General features: G+C 41.0%; 1 protein-coding gene across 1 annotated transcript in view; it reads left to right on the top strand.

Annotated features, from left to right (window-relative positions):
• lpin2 (lipin 2) overlaps positions 1–15,366 on the top strand; it is a 25,667-nt gene extending 10,301 nt beyond the window's left edge. The window contains exons 3-20 of the mRNA XM_034702381.1: positions 2,086–2,181; positions 3,218–3,570; positions 3,662–3,769; positions 3,871–3,997; positions 4,084–4,411; positions 4,495–4,594; positions 4,729–4,916; positions 5,307–5,400; positions 5,490–5,559; positions 5,656–5,748; positions 5,834–5,916; positions 6,234–6,381; positions 6,796–6,944; positions 8,003–8,089; positions 8,594–8,746; positions 9,689–9,803; positions 10,548–10,651; positions 12,397–15,366. Of these exons, the coding sequence (XP_034558272.1) occupies positions 2,086–2,181; positions 3,218–3,570; positions 3,662–3,769; positions 3,871–3,997; positions 4,084–4,411; positions 4,495–4,594; positions 4,729–4,916; positions 5,307–5,400; positions 5,490–5,559; positions 5,656–5,748; positions 5,834–5,916; positions 6,234–6,381; positions 6,796–6,944; positions 8,003–8,089; positions 8,594–8,746; positions 9,689–9,803; positions 10,548–10,651; positions 12,397–12,541 (2,541 nt within the window). The 3' untranslated portion in view covers positions 12,542–15,366. The remainder of the gene's footprint in view (positions 1–2,085; positions 2,182–3,217; positions 3,571–3,661; positions 3,770–3,870; positions 3,998–4,083; positions 4,412–4,494; positions 4,595–4,728; positions 4,917–5,306; positions 5,401–5,489; positions 5,560–5,655; positions 5,749–5,833; positions 5,917–6,233; positions 6,382–6,795; positions 6,945–8,002; positions 8,090–8,593; positions 8,747–9,688; positions 9,804–10,547; positions 10,652–12,396) is intronic.
• The last annotated feature ends 21 nt before the right edge of the window (positions 15,367–15,387 follow it).

Raw genomic sequence — 15,387 nt, 5'->3', positions numbered from 1 at the left:
AAAGCTTTATTGCCAAGTGAGCTCGCACACGGGGAATTTGAGGTGGTGAATGGAACACTGGTACTTAACAAGACAGTAAGGACAATGAATATATAAACCTTAACACAAATCCAAAAGTTCTAAATAAAAATAAAAATACTATCTGTACAAAGAAAGGTATAGAAGTGCACATGCCTAAGCCAGAGTGCACATGTAGTAGATGAATATAATAATAAAATAAAATAAAAATCAAGATAAAAGCATTTAGAAAACCAAATAAATAATGGGAAAAAGATAAGTATATGTGCAAATGTCAAGACCTCTTGTTCAGTAGGAACAAAGCTGTTTTTGTACCTCTTTGTTCTGCACCTTGGGACTGCAAACCTGCAAAGTAGTTCTGATATGAAAGCATAATGCTGTGATACATATTGTAGTGGGACATTGTAGTCTAAGAGTAGAGCCAAATATCATGGGACTGGAGAACAGCTGATCTATTTTAAGAATGAAAACGGAAAGCTCATTCAGAAATCAGAAGCAGGAAACAGCCTCTCTTGTTTGTAAAATGAAGGTTACTTGAGTTCATTAGTTTTCACAAGAAATCCGAATATACCTGGGTGATCTGTTGGTAACTAATGTCCAATACCAGACAGTGATTTTAATTTGATGAGCTTCTCCACTACACCTCTCACTGATAGTCCAGGACGTCTATTCTTAGAACAGTGAGGCTGTGCTCTGACTAGAAGAAAGCTTATTTTCTCGCGTTCGAACCAGAGTGGGAGATGATTTGCGGGGGACTGACACTGTCTCTACACCTACTCGGCATGCTGATGGGGTTCAGAGGGAGTACTGAATGAGTGGTTCCTATGGCAACAGCTCTACAACTTGAATGCGTGGGAGGGGGAGGAAACGTGAAGGAGGTCTTTAACAACAAGGGCTGTTGTGTAACCAACAGTTATGCATGATGTGCCCCTGAGTAGCTTTTTAGATCCTCAAGGGCTTCTGCTAAATATAACAGGGTTTTTTTTTTAAGTTTCAGGACCAAAGATGATGTTAAATATGTTCCTATCATACAGATATTTTAAAACAGAATCAGAGAGGGATTAAAAATGTAGACACAAGCCAAATACTAATTGAATTCTGGTTTTGGATGAAGCATCTGTCTCCTTATACTGGCAATTCTTACCATGATGAAAACTTAACTTCAGCATACATAAATAATTAATCCATTCTTTTTTTTTCTGGGCTGAACAAGGTACAAGCTTCTAAAGTGATGCTGTCACACTAAAACAGGCAGAGACAATCCTGTGCCTTGGTTCTGAGTATCTGCAGGCAGCCGTGCCTCCAGTTATTCCAGTAATCCAGCATGGTGTTGGCACATCCACAACTCAGCCACTGAAGTGAACGTAACTTGCCACTGACTGCGAAAGGTTGAAGAGGACCCTCATTTAGTCTGCCTCATTATTAATTGGGCATTAAAATTCGTTCACTATACACCCCCCCCCCACCCACCCACCCCTAAGCAACCCTGAAGGCATGAAATAGAGTCTTGGAGCTGCTGGAAAAAAAAACACGTAAACGCAACGATGCAACATGGCAGATCACAGTACGTAAAAAAAACAAACATGATGTCAGCAGCTGTAAGGTAGAATATTAAAATCGAGGATTAGGTTTCAGGTTGTCAGGCTGGGCAAGAGCACTTGTGAGTCAAATTGTTCCTCCTCTGTCTTCTCTGCCAGACGTGACCTGGTTTCTTCTTTTGTGGTGTCAAATTTCTGAATGGCTGCAGATCCACTGGGGGGTTTTCCTGGCAGTCTTCAATGGCCCTCTTCTGTTGGCAGGCTCCACAGAGAGCAAGCCCAGAGGACTATCTCTTATTAGGTTTTGAAAGCCCCAAGAGAGGGGTGTAAGTAGTTAGTAGCCTCCTTCTGTATTTGGCCTGATAAAAAGCTGGACATTGTTTTTTAATCACAATACTGTAGATAGATACAGTAGATGTTGTTGAGAAACATTTTTATTAACCTCTTTATGATTTTCAGTTCCCTAAAAGAAGTGCTGTACAGTTACTTTGTCATAATGTTGCTTGTATGTTCTGGTAAATTCTTTCAGATCGACATTGAAGTGAATGGAGAGCCGGTGGAGCTGCACATGAAGCTTGGTGACAATGGAGAGGCCTTTTTTGTTCAGGAAGCAGAGCAGCTGAACGTAAGTACAAAGTTCTCTAAACACATTTTTTTAAATACTACCCAACTTTGAAAAATAAAACAACACCACTAACAAGGATAACAACACAAAGTTGGGTACTCATTCACCAACCGGTCTTAAGATCAGATTTGTCATTAAAACCCACTAAGAAGTTTTAAAGAAGATTGTGGCATTCACCGAAGTTTTCTTATCTGGGATTTGTTCTTAGCTAAGAACAAAATCTAAGAACACTCAAGAGCACTCATGCACATTTGAGTGCTGACATGTGAGCAAAAATTGTTGAGTACGGTGTTGTCTTTCATTTAGCACCTTAATATAATTAAGACTTTTATAAATTCAGGATTTAATCAGCTTTTATTTCAACCATACAATGTTTATTTTAAAGTACAACATGTTAAATTATGAATATTTATTACCTGGCTCTCTTACTGATTTTCCTGCTGTGTAAGATGCTTGATTCTTATTCGTCGAAAACATAGACTGTATATATAATGGACAGTGTCGCTCCACCTTTTCCCATTGTACGGTGAGTGAAACTTTAAGTTACCGCCCGCTAAAAAGAAACTTAAACCCAATTAAGAACATCACGCATGAGCTTGAGCGCGTGTGTGCGTGCGTGCGTGCGTGCGTGCGTGCGTGCGTGCATGAGTGCGTGCGTGCGTGCATGAGTGCGTGCATGAGTGCGTGCATGAGTGCGTGCATGAGTGCGTGCGAGCGTGTGTGGCTTTGTAAAGCTAAGATGCAAATCTGTTCAGAGTGAGATTTTGTGATGTTTCAGCTCAGAAGACCTTAAAGTTTTATATCCAAAATGATGATCAAACAAGATTTGACACGACACCAAAAGAGCTCATGACACCATGACAAAACAACAGTTTTAATGCCTGATTCAATTTAGCCTCACCAACATAGGGGAGCTTTCTGTGACAGCCCAGAGAGAAAACAGCTTTATTCTAGTGTGTGAGTCATCGGCTTCACTATGCTGCTCTTGTTCAAACATCTCTTAAGCCCAGGGTCTCTGCGTGCCTCATTTCAACAGATTGTCCCTGCCCACCTGGCCACCTCTCCAATCCCCACCGAGAGTCACCTGTTCTGGATCTCAGAGGTGGAGAACAAAGCGCTGGAGGACGACACAGCCGACCAGGAAGACCCGCCCGATCCTCCCGCGCCAAGCACCATGGCCACAAAAAAGAAGAAGAGGCGGAGAAAGAAGCACAAAGGCGATCCTCGCAGGGAGGAGCTGACCCCGCCCATGTCAGTCACTACTGGTAATGCTAATGCTGCTAACGTATCTGCTGCTATGACTGCTGCTATGTCCAGCACTGGACAAAATGAAGAGATCTTTGAGATGGATCTGAGCTCGGATGAGGAAGCTGCAGTGCGTATCTCAAGGTGGGTTTAGGGTCAGTTCTTACTGCTTAAAAAAATCTGTTTAAAAAAGTGAATTTCTCTGATTAACGTTACTGTTTCTCTCTTGATTTAGGTCCCCATCAGTGACCACAATGAGAGATATTGACCCCAAATTACCCGCAGCAAGACACAACCTTGATGGTTATCCGCTATCTGATGGGGACTGGCCAGCAGATGACAGGCATGTGTCCAAATAAATATGTAGTCATCACCAAGGGTATTGTAGAGGCATGTAGACAGACTTCCTTATTTTTGTCTTCACTTTTTTATCCACCCTTCTAGCCATGGCTTGTCCCAGGCCTTCTCCCCAAAGAGTGACTCTGAACTGGTGGTCAGGCCCTCAGAAAGTATGCTTAGAGCTGAGTCCCACATGCAGTGGACCTGGGGAGAGTTTCCAGAAACAGCCAGGGTAAACATCGCTCTCCATTCTCAAGTACATCATCTTCAGTACGCTCTGCTTTTAGTAACTCTTTCCCTCCATGTCTTAATATTCAGGTCCCCAAAAAAGAGAAACCAGAACTACTAAAAACAGTGACCATCATGCCATCAGAGAGCACCCACTTCCGAGTCATCCTCAGTTCAGAGGCCATGGAAAACGACACAGAGACTGAAAAAGAAGTTACCACCTCCCCCTCAGTGTGTATGATTGTCAAGCCCGAGCCCCGCACCCCTATCACCACTGTAACATCCGATAGTCTCCTCTCACCTGGCAGCACCATTACCTCTGTGAGCCCTATAACCCCAGCAGATCCTCTGGATGTCCCGCCATCCCTTACATCCACCCCATCTGGCTCACAGACTGATTCACCCTCAAAGAAGAAAGGTACTTGTATCTTTTTGAAGCTGTTTCCAGGTCAGCTCTCGTTCTGGTTGTATAATTACTGACAAAGACTTTTTTGAATGTAGGTGTCCCAAAAAGGAGTCAGCACCAGGGGCCTGAGGATATCTACCTAGATGACCTGAATGTACTCGAACCTGATGTTGCTGCAAGATATTTTCCTAAGAGGTTAGATTATGAAAGAGGCACCTAATTAATGTTGCTGCTTGACCCATTTAGAAAACTGGATGTGGTCTATTTTAACTCCATGAAGCAAACTTACCCTCTAAAATGACACTTTTCTTTTTTTCTTTTTGTTGCAGTGAGGCTGAGGCGGCCGCTAAGCACTGGATGGACTCAGAGATCCACTCCGGTTCACAGTCTCCACAGTCAGTGGGCAGCGCAGCAGCTGACAGCGGGACAGAGTGTCTTTCTGATTCAGCAAGTGACCTCCCTGACGTCACTCTTTCTCTGTGCGGAGGCCTGACAGAGAATGCTGAGATATCCAAAGGTACAGCTTTCATAAAAAATGTAGAGCATAGTGCTTTACACAGGACTTAACCTCAGCCTGCTGAGACACATGAAAAATCATTGTGTAACCACAGAGTTCTCCTGACAGCAGCATCAGAAAGCAACAAAACAAGTTGTTAAAGTATCTTTACAGCTTGGAAAACAGAATCCAAGCACGCCTTTTTTCTAGTGTCTCAACCAACCTGTCTTTCTCTCTCTCTCTCTTTTAATATATCAAAAATATATGCATCAACATACAGTATGTACCAGCTGATGTGACTTATGGACTAAAAAGTCTCTTGATCTTTGTGTGGCTTTATGCAAGACACATCGGACCTTTTCATCTACCTTCCTTCATTAATGCTCGTCTCTTTTCTGTCTCTCTTTGCAGAAAGGTTCATGGAGCATATCATCACCTATCATGAATTTGCTGAGAATCCTGCGATCATAGATAACCCCAACCTGGTTGTAAAGATAGGAAATAGGTATGTAAGCATTCTTTATGAATCACAAGTGAAACCTACAAGAGATACATTTTGAGTTTGAGTTTTACTGTTTCTTTGTTTGCTCTCAGGTATTATAACTGGACTCTAGCTGCACCCTTGATTCTTAGTCTACAAGCATTTCAGAAGAATTTACCAAAGGTATGTAAAGATTGTTTTTTGTTCTATGTATCGCCAGTTACAGATCACTGGCATCTTGCTTGTTGCTAATGTCTGTCCTCTTAATGCTTATGCTAGGCTACAGAGGAGGCCTGGGTGAAGGAGAAAATGCCAAAGAAGTCAGGTCGCTGGTGGTTCTGGCGAAAAAGGGCGGATAGTACAATCAAGCAGGTGTGCTTATGTAAAAAAAAAAAAAAGTGTATTTTTTCTCACACCTAAATATTTGAATTTGAATATTTGACCTTTCTTCTTTCAGTCGGAAGCCAAGCTTGAAGCAAAGGAGGAGTCTCAACTGGAGGAGGAAGGAGCCTCACTATCTCTGGAGAAACTGCCAATGCCGTGAGTTACAACAACAGTTTGTTTGTTACTCAGTAATCCCTGAGAGTTCAACAACACATTGAACTCTGGTAATACACTGACAAAAACATTTATAGCTCCATAAACCTTTTGCTTTATGACAACTGTATTATCACGCTGTATTGTGATGAAATCAAGTCAAACAACATGAGAGTATGTTGAGGGAATTTCAATGTTATGCATTTAAGTGGCCTCAAGTTTTCACAGCTTAGAAGTGAAATAAATCACAAAAATAGAATCATAACAACTTAAAAACATCAGTTACTTGTTTCTAAAGTATTTTTTCTCCGTGTGTGTAGATCTAAAGCAGGAGACTCGTCCAGTGATGAAGAGGGTAAGGAGGTGAGTGCTGCTTCCTGTCAGGACCGACTGCAGCCTGTTGATGTTCAGCACCACCCTAGCCCACACACTTACAGGAAGTCACTACGCCTCTCCTCCGATCAGATAGTAAGTTCATTCTTATTCACATGCTTTCCTTCCTCCAAAAATACATTGTCTGAAAAGATAGGAGCATCTACTGCCCCACAATATGAGTAGTAAGTCAGTCATACTTGATTATGACAATTACATTTTGAAACATCTGATTGATGTTATCACAAGCAGAAGTGTAGTGTACTCAGATTTGTACTGTACTGGGTTTATTTAGTAGTGTACAGCTCCCTCTGGGGGCTAGTTTAGTCCTGCAGAGTGTTTGCTCCACTTACAGTCAGTAGGGGGCTCCAAAGGCCTGCACATATTCTTCATGCATGGGCGAAATAACCCATAGAAGAGAGTGATGGCTTTGCTGTGGAAACAAATGTGTAGTGAATGAAACAGCCTGTGCCACCACATGCTTTCACTGTCTTTCCTCTTGTCAACCAGGCCAGTCTGAAACTGAAAGAGGGACCCAACGACGTGACGTTCAGCATCACCACCCAGTACCAGGGGACGTGCCGCTGCGAGGGCACCATCTACCTGTGGAACTGGGACGACAAAGTCATTATCTCTGACATTGACGGCACCATTACAAAGTACGTGGCTCAAAGTCATTCATGACAGCAGTTTCGGAAGTCCTCTGAGCAGAGTAGTGAGGCTGAAATTCATTAAACTGCTTTTATGATACTACAAAGCACATGAGTGTAGAGATAAATACAGATCAGAGAAACCAGCATGTTCTTCTTTTATCTTTAATGATGCTAATTTTAGATTATTATAACATTTCACATGATTCAGAGCAATATCAAGTGAGCATCTGATTCACATTTATATGAAAGCATCAGTGTAATGAATGACACACCAGTCTTAGTGTGAGATCTGCTTCCACATTAAAAGACGGAAAGACATTTGATTCATGAAGACTGTGTTGAGTTACAGATCGTTTCATTACCTGGATAGTTCCGTGTTAAATGAAAGAAAGAGAGGAAGTGGATGAATCAGTTTCTCCTTCATTTCCCTTTTAACTCATCCTGTGAAGTTTTCTTTGCTACGTCACTGCAGTGGACAATGTCAAATTCATCTGATACTCCCCATATTAATTCCATAATCCACTTTTATTCATGATAAGCTTTTTTTAATTAGCTATAAAGGCTTGCTTCCTGTCTTCTGATGCAAACATAAAGCCGTGCTGCCTTCCTGACGCCCACTCGTAGATTCAAAGGTGCCCAACATCAAACAAGCTCAGAGTGACTGCAGCTTATTATCTCTGTGACCCTTTAGGCCAACCTGTGGCTTGTGGCTTTCTTTAAGTAACAGGGTAAAGAGCACAAGGACTATAATGAGCCCATTTACATTTGTGTCTGAAAGTACATGCAGCTATAGGCTGGGGTTGTGGCAGTGCCGCCGCTATAAGCCAGTGATCCTCATTAGTAGAGAACAGTCTATAATGTGCTCTTTTATGTGACATGGTAAAGTAGTTATGGCGCTTTATATGATTTTCTTTCCCCGCCTGGACTGTTGATTTACTTTATTCCTTTCATGCTCATGTTTTGTCTGACTGCTACTTCACATGTGGTGTTTGTGCAGTCTGTTCATAACAGACGTCTCCGTCTTTACGTCGCTCATGTTTGTGTGTGTTTGTGTAACGTTTCAGGTCAGATGTGTTTGGACAAATTCTGCCACAGTTGGGGAAGGACTGGACCCACCAGGGCATTGCCAAGCTCTACCACTCAGTAGCTGAGTAAGTGCACAACAACACTGATTAATCACAGAGGAAGGATGAATGGCCGGTCAGTGGTTAGGACTGTCTGGTTTGATTCCCAATCGTCTCCCCGTGGAGTTGATATTTCCTCCCGGTGTTTGCGTGGGGTGCTCCGAGGTGGATGACTCAGGAAGTTTAATCAAGATGGAATTATTGTAGAATCTAAAAACACCGCCAAACCCCATGTCAGTGTTTGGCCACTTTCCTTAATGTGGTTCCTTTTGTGAGTTTAAAAACTTTAATGTCTTAGTCATGCAGAGGACTGATACTTTAACACACATGTCAGGAAATAAGACAGATTGTATTGAATCCTACTTCAAATAGACCTAATATCCAATGTCAAATTTCTGCACATTATGCAAGCAGCCAAAGTATCTCATCTGGTCTAATTAAAGTGCTATTCTTGGTAGCTGCTAATGATGGTCATGATATTGAATTGTATTGGAACCATTGTTAATGAGCGCTGCTTTATTCCATTCACAGGAATGGCTACAAGTTCCTGTACTGCTCAGCCCGTGCTATTGGCATGGCAGACATGACAAGAGGTTATCTGCAGTGGGTGAACGATGGAGGCACTATTCTACCCAGGGGACCTCTCATGCTGTCCCCCAGCAGTCTCTTCTCTGCCTTTCACAGGTATAAGACTTCACAATATATCCTTACTAATGTCCGTGTTCTAAAGCCAGATGTTCCTCTTTGTATTCTCATACTTAAAATGTTCAGATTTCAAACCCTTCTATATCTGTCTATCTTGAAACGCTGACTTTCAATCATCCACAAGTTTCTCAAATCAGAATTGTCTCAAAGTCCTAGCTCTCCACAATTAGCCTTTCATAAGAGGAGGTTGATAAGGCTGCAGGAGACTCAAACTCATGAATTTCTAACTAAGTATTGATTCGCAGCCTTGCCATCAGCCTCTAGAAACACACTCATGTTCAGCGTTTTCTTGCTGCTTTTCTATGGCTTCATTATTTTCCTAGTTTTGAACACCTTTGAATTGTTTCTCCACAGACAGAGAAAGTATTGACCTTGGTGTGAGATTGGCACATTATTCGATAAGCTGTGTAGACTTGCAGATTTTTGTGTACCATTTCTCCAAAATGTTCCATAATCAAGAATCAAAGCTGCTCTCTCTTAAACATGCCTAAGATGATTTTTTAGTGTAAGTTAGCTGATAATTGCCGTAAAAGTGATTGGTCTCAGTTCACATGATCTGAACAGGATAAGACTTTGTGACCTTTTCCTGTACGTCATTATTGAGTCACCATAGCAGCACACAGCATGTGAATTTTTGTCTGATGACTTTAAGTTGTAAATTCTCTGTCATCTACAAGGCACTCTTGATTTAGTCAGAGCCTGTAAAGTCCTATCATGAGGGTTTCTTTTGAGTGTTAGCACATTATAACGTGATAACAATTCAAATGCATTAGAGAAACGGCAAAGTCCAGTAAAAGAGAGCAGAGAGAAGAAGGAGAGAAAGTAAACATGTATCCAGCAAAGTTAACTCTCATCAGACTTGACCCATGCTTAGGACATGCATATGTTTGTCTCACTAATCAAACTGTCTCTTTGCTTCAGGGAGGTCATTGAGAAGAAACCTGAGATCTTCAAGATTGAATGCCTTACAGATATAAAGAACCTGTTCCAGCATAACAAGCAGCCATTCTACGCCGCCTTTGGGAATAGAACTAATGTGAGTTAATGGATGTTTAAAGATGTCAGACTCACAGACATTAAACCTCTCGCCGTTACATGTCAGTGAGCCGTGTTTTCCAGAAGTCGATGTAGTCATGCTGTATTGCAAGATCAACATGACACTTTGGCTATCAATTAGCAGACACAAACATATGAAATCAGTACTGGGCTGAACCTGATGCTGAGGTCACTGGCTGTTGACTACAGTCCCATGTGACGCTGTCTGTGCAAGGGAGCTCAAGCCGGGCACAGCGTCTCTTCTTCAGCTGCATAAACACCAACACTGAGATGAAGCACGGGGCCAGCCATCAAACCTCAGTCTGTCTGTAACGCTCGCCAAAGAAAAGAAAACAAAAAACAACACACACAAACACACACAGGCTGGAGCCTGCCAAAACATTTAGGCTAGAAATATTACCATTACGTGCATTAGGCGGACACAAACAGGAAACCCATGTGTAATGTTATTAACATGCTTATGTCACTTTGTACCACTGTGTAATATGTATGAGAGCTACTGTCTGACAGTTCTTGTCTGATGGGTCTTAAAGGCGTAGCTGCTGATTTGTGTCACTTAAGTTAGTTTAATTCACACTTTGAGCTGTAATAGAACTAAAACATTAACATATGGACACAAACTTTGATGTGGGATCTTTAAGGGGCTTGTATCTTGATTTCTATTGCGGTGTTTTTGTGTACATTTACATCCAATAATAACTTGAAACATGTTGTATCTGCTCAGGATGTGTTTGCCTATAAGGAGGTCGGAGTTCCAGTGTGCCGGATCTTCACTGTCAACCCCAAGGGAGAGCTGATCCAGGAGCAGACCAAGGGGAACAAGTCCTCGTGAGTACTGAATCTGGTCTTGACTTCCAGTTCAAAGTATAAAACATTGGAACCATTCAAATTGGTACACATGCAAAGTCAACCCTGTGCATGTAAACCTAGAGTGGGACGGGATATTGGTTAGGCAATATATCTTTGTCCTGATTCATGGGATTGAATTATCATATTGATGGAGCCAAATATCAATATTTTAATTTAAAAATAACAAGGCCCAGGAAGCAGGTTCTGCCTGGTGGCAGATACATAAAAGTATAACAATGAGACCCTCAGAACAGATGACCCTTTGAATTTGACACACTGCGTCACTACATCATGACTCCATGCTGATGACACAATCCTACACTTGATCTTTTAGGGGCATTGTGTATTCTTCAGGTAATCAGATATTGTGATGTTAAATCATTGTCATAATTTATCAGCTATCATAGAATTGCTGTATAGTGATATTTTCATTATTCTGGGCTATGTATGCTGAAGGTCTCCAGTTTACAGGGTCACTTTTAAAACTGTAACACAGGGAGAGACATTCACGGTGGTCTCAGAGAATACTACTGTTACAAAGCTATTACATCAAGTGATTAAATCAGCTTCTTTCTTGACAATATATATATTTATTTTTAACTAGTCAAGGGAGTCACATGTGTGTGATGTTACTGTGGACTGCGGGTGGAATAAAAACACTGCAGGTAATCTACCAATCAGACATGTTCAGCATTGCAGGCCCTGCCCCCAAAGTCCCCGGACCTTTGAAAAGTACTAACCGCCCCCAAGCAGGGGCTTTCAGGCGGAGATTAACTACCCCTGAACTAAATTTGGACCCTGGTTCCTCCAGTCGAAAAGCACATAGTTCAGGGGTAAAGTCCCTAGTTCCGAGGTAAAATTACTGCAGTGGAAAAACATCTTATGGTATCATGAGTTACCCTGCTATTCCCACCTGTATTTCATACTGTAAAATATCTTGTAAAATACGCATCAAGGACGCGGATTTAGCCTAATGGTTAAGTTGCGCACCAATATAGCAGGCGGCTGAGGTTCCGCATGTAATTCCACCACTCTCTCTCGGTTCCCTACCCTATCCACTGTCCTCTCTTCTATGAATAAAGGTATAAAAGCCCCAAAATGTATCTTAAAAAAAGAACACCCATCATATAGGATATTGCTTTATAATAAAAAGCTGCACGTATACATATTTTTCTATATACGATTATTCAATTTGATGTATGTGATGTGAAGGTGGTCAGTTACATCACAAAAACCACAGAGATGAATCATGCCACTGCTGTTTGTCTTTCAGCTTGTTTTGGTCTCACAGCTCCAAACTTCTGTTTTGGTTCTTTTACATTGTTCTCATCAACCTTATTCCAGCAGCAGTTATGGTCAAAATAAAACCTCTGATTAACGGACTGTGACTTAAATAAATAGATAAGTAAATAAAATATATTAATGATAAACTAGCTGTTGCATTTTGCAGATAATATAGCAGCTAAAGAGCTCCATGTTTCCTTCAGGATTTGGTGGACAACCAAACTGAGCTAAAGGAGATAAATTAATAAATGCATTGATGTATTCTTAGACATGTCAAAGCCATGTCAGGCTCATTTCGCTGTCCTCAGTTGGCAAAAAAAAAAAAGCATTGTATTTTCTTTTTGTGCATCTTTCTAAAATAGTCACTCTATTGGTCATGTAAAGATCCATCCCTATCCAAGCCATCTTCCTGTCTTTGACCCCGTTTTTTTCCTCCACAGTTACGGCAGGCTGAGTGAACTGGTGGAGCATGTGTTCCCTCTGTTGAGCAAAGAGCAGAACGAAGCCTTTGTCATGCCAGAGTACAGCTCGTTCTGTTACTGGAGACAGCCCATACCAGCCATCAACCCTGATGAACTGCTCTGATCCAACTTGTATGGATACCAAGGTATTCATATCACTGCAGTGGGACTCTTGCACTTGAATGCATCGTTAGCAAATACGTGGACTTTCCAATATAGTTCTCAGACACGCACATACCTGACTCTGTAATAAGTGTCACGTAGTAACAGGGTTATGACCATAAATAACAAACAGCCTCTAAACTGTAATTACATCTTAGAGATGAGTGGTAGTCATTTCCAGAACAGTACATCCTTGAAGTTTCTCATCCCTGAAAGACCTAATCACTAAATAGATGATCACCTCTCCTCATGCCTGTGAAGACATCCTAACCCAGTGAGCGCTCTTTAGTCCCCTTCACATAACAAGGATTAGATCTCTGAACCCTCTAGCGAACAGGATTGTCTGTATCAGAGATATGGGGAAGTGACTGAAGCCCCACAAGAGGTCTTAGCCCCGAGCACTAGAGACTGAGCTGTGCAGGGAAACAACATTGTTTTCTTTAATCAACGTTTTTCAAATCTTCTAAATGCCTTGAAGAATTGCTCTGAAAAGTACGAAGCAGAATAAACACAGGGAAGGCGATTAACACTGACCACAATTCAAGCTTCAGCATTATTTAGCAGTAGCTGGATTATTTTGCTGAGATGCAAGTATCAAGAGTTAATTTAGAGGCTTTAGTCTGTTCTAAAACTTAAAATAAAAATATAATAATGGCTAGAAAAAAAAAGCTGCACATCTACACCTAGATCTGCTGTGGAATAAGGGGCAAAACTGCTCGAGGTTTGAAGTTAAGTTCCTGACTCTGTCCGGCCTGTTGGCAGAACAGATTTCAGATCATCACTTTTTCCCTCTGGGAGCTTTTGACGTTGGTACTGGATGAGTCATGTTCAGTATTGTTAATATTCAAGGTCACACCAGGGATAAACTTTTGCCAACAAGTATGTGAAGATCCACGCTTAGATGTGACTTTAAAACACAAAATGAAGCAGCTTCATGGTGTATTGTCTTGCTGTTATTTTTAATGTTTGTTCTGTTTTACAAGCTCTGGCAAATCAAGTGTTTTGTTAACAATGCAGTCATTATTTATGATAATTGATGTGTTTAAGTTATTGATTTCTATCGTGATGCCTTTGCTTGTCTGAAAAAAAACTAATTTATCACCGATGCAATGTTGAAATACTTCAAAATTTGTATTTTGTGTGACTGGTCACAGGCTACCATGCACTTAACAGTACCTACTTGGCCTTGTACGATCTTTTTTTGTTTGTTTATTTTTTTTTTAATCTTGTATCCCATCTTCACATTGATCTGTATTGATTTGTTTAGCAGAGAAGCTTTCAACATGTAAAGTACATTGACATTCCTTAGGAAACCTCAGAATCTGCAGCTTTAGTATTAAAAAGTGTGTAAATGTAAATTATGATGCTTGAGCAGTAGAAACAAGCAGAAGTGGAAAGAGATGAAATGAAGGATTTTGGCTTGCGAGGACTCCTATGAGAGGACTTCTGGGTGACGTATATGTGTGTATATGCGTGTGTGCGTGCATACCGAATCACTGAGTGCTGCTGTTAGGGTGACAGAATCACTCACCCTTCGCTTATGTTCCCTCAGTGGCTTTATGGAGATTTATCCAACGCACTTTTGTCTAAGCTGCACCCAGAGACACTGCTCAGAGCACCGCTCACCCACATGCACTTCTCCGAAGGTCTTCTTCGATTATAGACCAGAGTATGCAATTAAAGCAGGATGGAGAGTTCTAGACTTACCTCTTTGTTGTGTGTGACATCATGGGCAAAAATGTTCTGAATATGTCAAAAAAAAGTTATTATTTAAAGGGTGTTTGGAGGTCGTGAGGGGAAGCTGGAAGGACATAAAACAAGATAGTGTGTATATTGGATACAGACAGAGCTAGCCCTAAGCATGTGTGTGTGTGTGTGTGTATATATGTTTGTGTGTGTGAGAGAGCGATAAAAGACTGATCCCGTGCCTCTGGTGACCGGAGGAAGAGCCAAATGGGTTTTTGTTTTGGGATAAACAGGAAATACTTGACTGTATACAGGAAGCTTTTTGAAGCGCTTCAGTGGCATTATGTGTGTGTGTAATAGGAAGAGACTCGTGGGCAGATGTGCCACTCCACTTACATGGATCATACATCCTGCACGTGTTAACAGCAGCACGCTAATATGTGCTAGAGAGGATTCAAGGTGATATGACGTTTGAGTAAGACAAAACTAGTTCATGACAAACAAAGCACAATGTACCCAGATTTGTCTCTATTAGTCGTGATTTTTTTTTCACTCTGTAACTCAGAAGTTTCCGTGACGATAACGATACGTGTTCAGCTTTGATTGGTTTGCTTGTTCTCTTCAACGTTTGGTGAAGTCAAATAGATATATCTTATGATTTAACAAAAGGAATTCCATTCTTTCTATGAAAGTAAAAGCATCTTGTGTGAAAGAATCACACTTCATCCTCTATGATCCTGGGATACGTGGTATATAATATTGTTTGTTCGCACTTGATTGCTGTGTAAAATGATCCAGTGTAAGCGCTGATCATCACATTCTTCTGTTTTTCGATGCCTTTTGTTTTATTATTTTTTACAAAGTGTATGATCTTTTGTGGAACTGTGTTTCTTTCTGTTTAGAGGTTATGCTTGCTCTTTGATTGTGTCTGACCAACAGAAATACCTTATGTGTATGCTGTGTTTGATTTGTATAGAAATGTGGTTTAAGTATGTTTCAAGAACAAAACATATTGTAAGAAGAAAAAAATATATTGGCCTAATGAAGCTAACAAAGTGTGGCTTGTGGTCATATTTGTATTAAATAAAGTTTCTAACTGAATCTGTGTGTGTGTGTGTGTGT

Source organism: Notolabrus celidotus, chromosome 15, assembly GCF_009762535.1.
Source record: "Notolabrus celidotus isolate fNotCel1 chromosome 15, fNotCel1.pri, whole genome shotgun sequence".
Classification (NCBI taxonomy): domain Eukaryota; kingdom Metazoa; phylum Chordata; class Actinopteri; order Labriformes; family Labridae; genus Notolabrus; species Notolabrus celidotus.
This window is presented reverse-complemented; position numbering and strand designations above follow the sequence as displayed.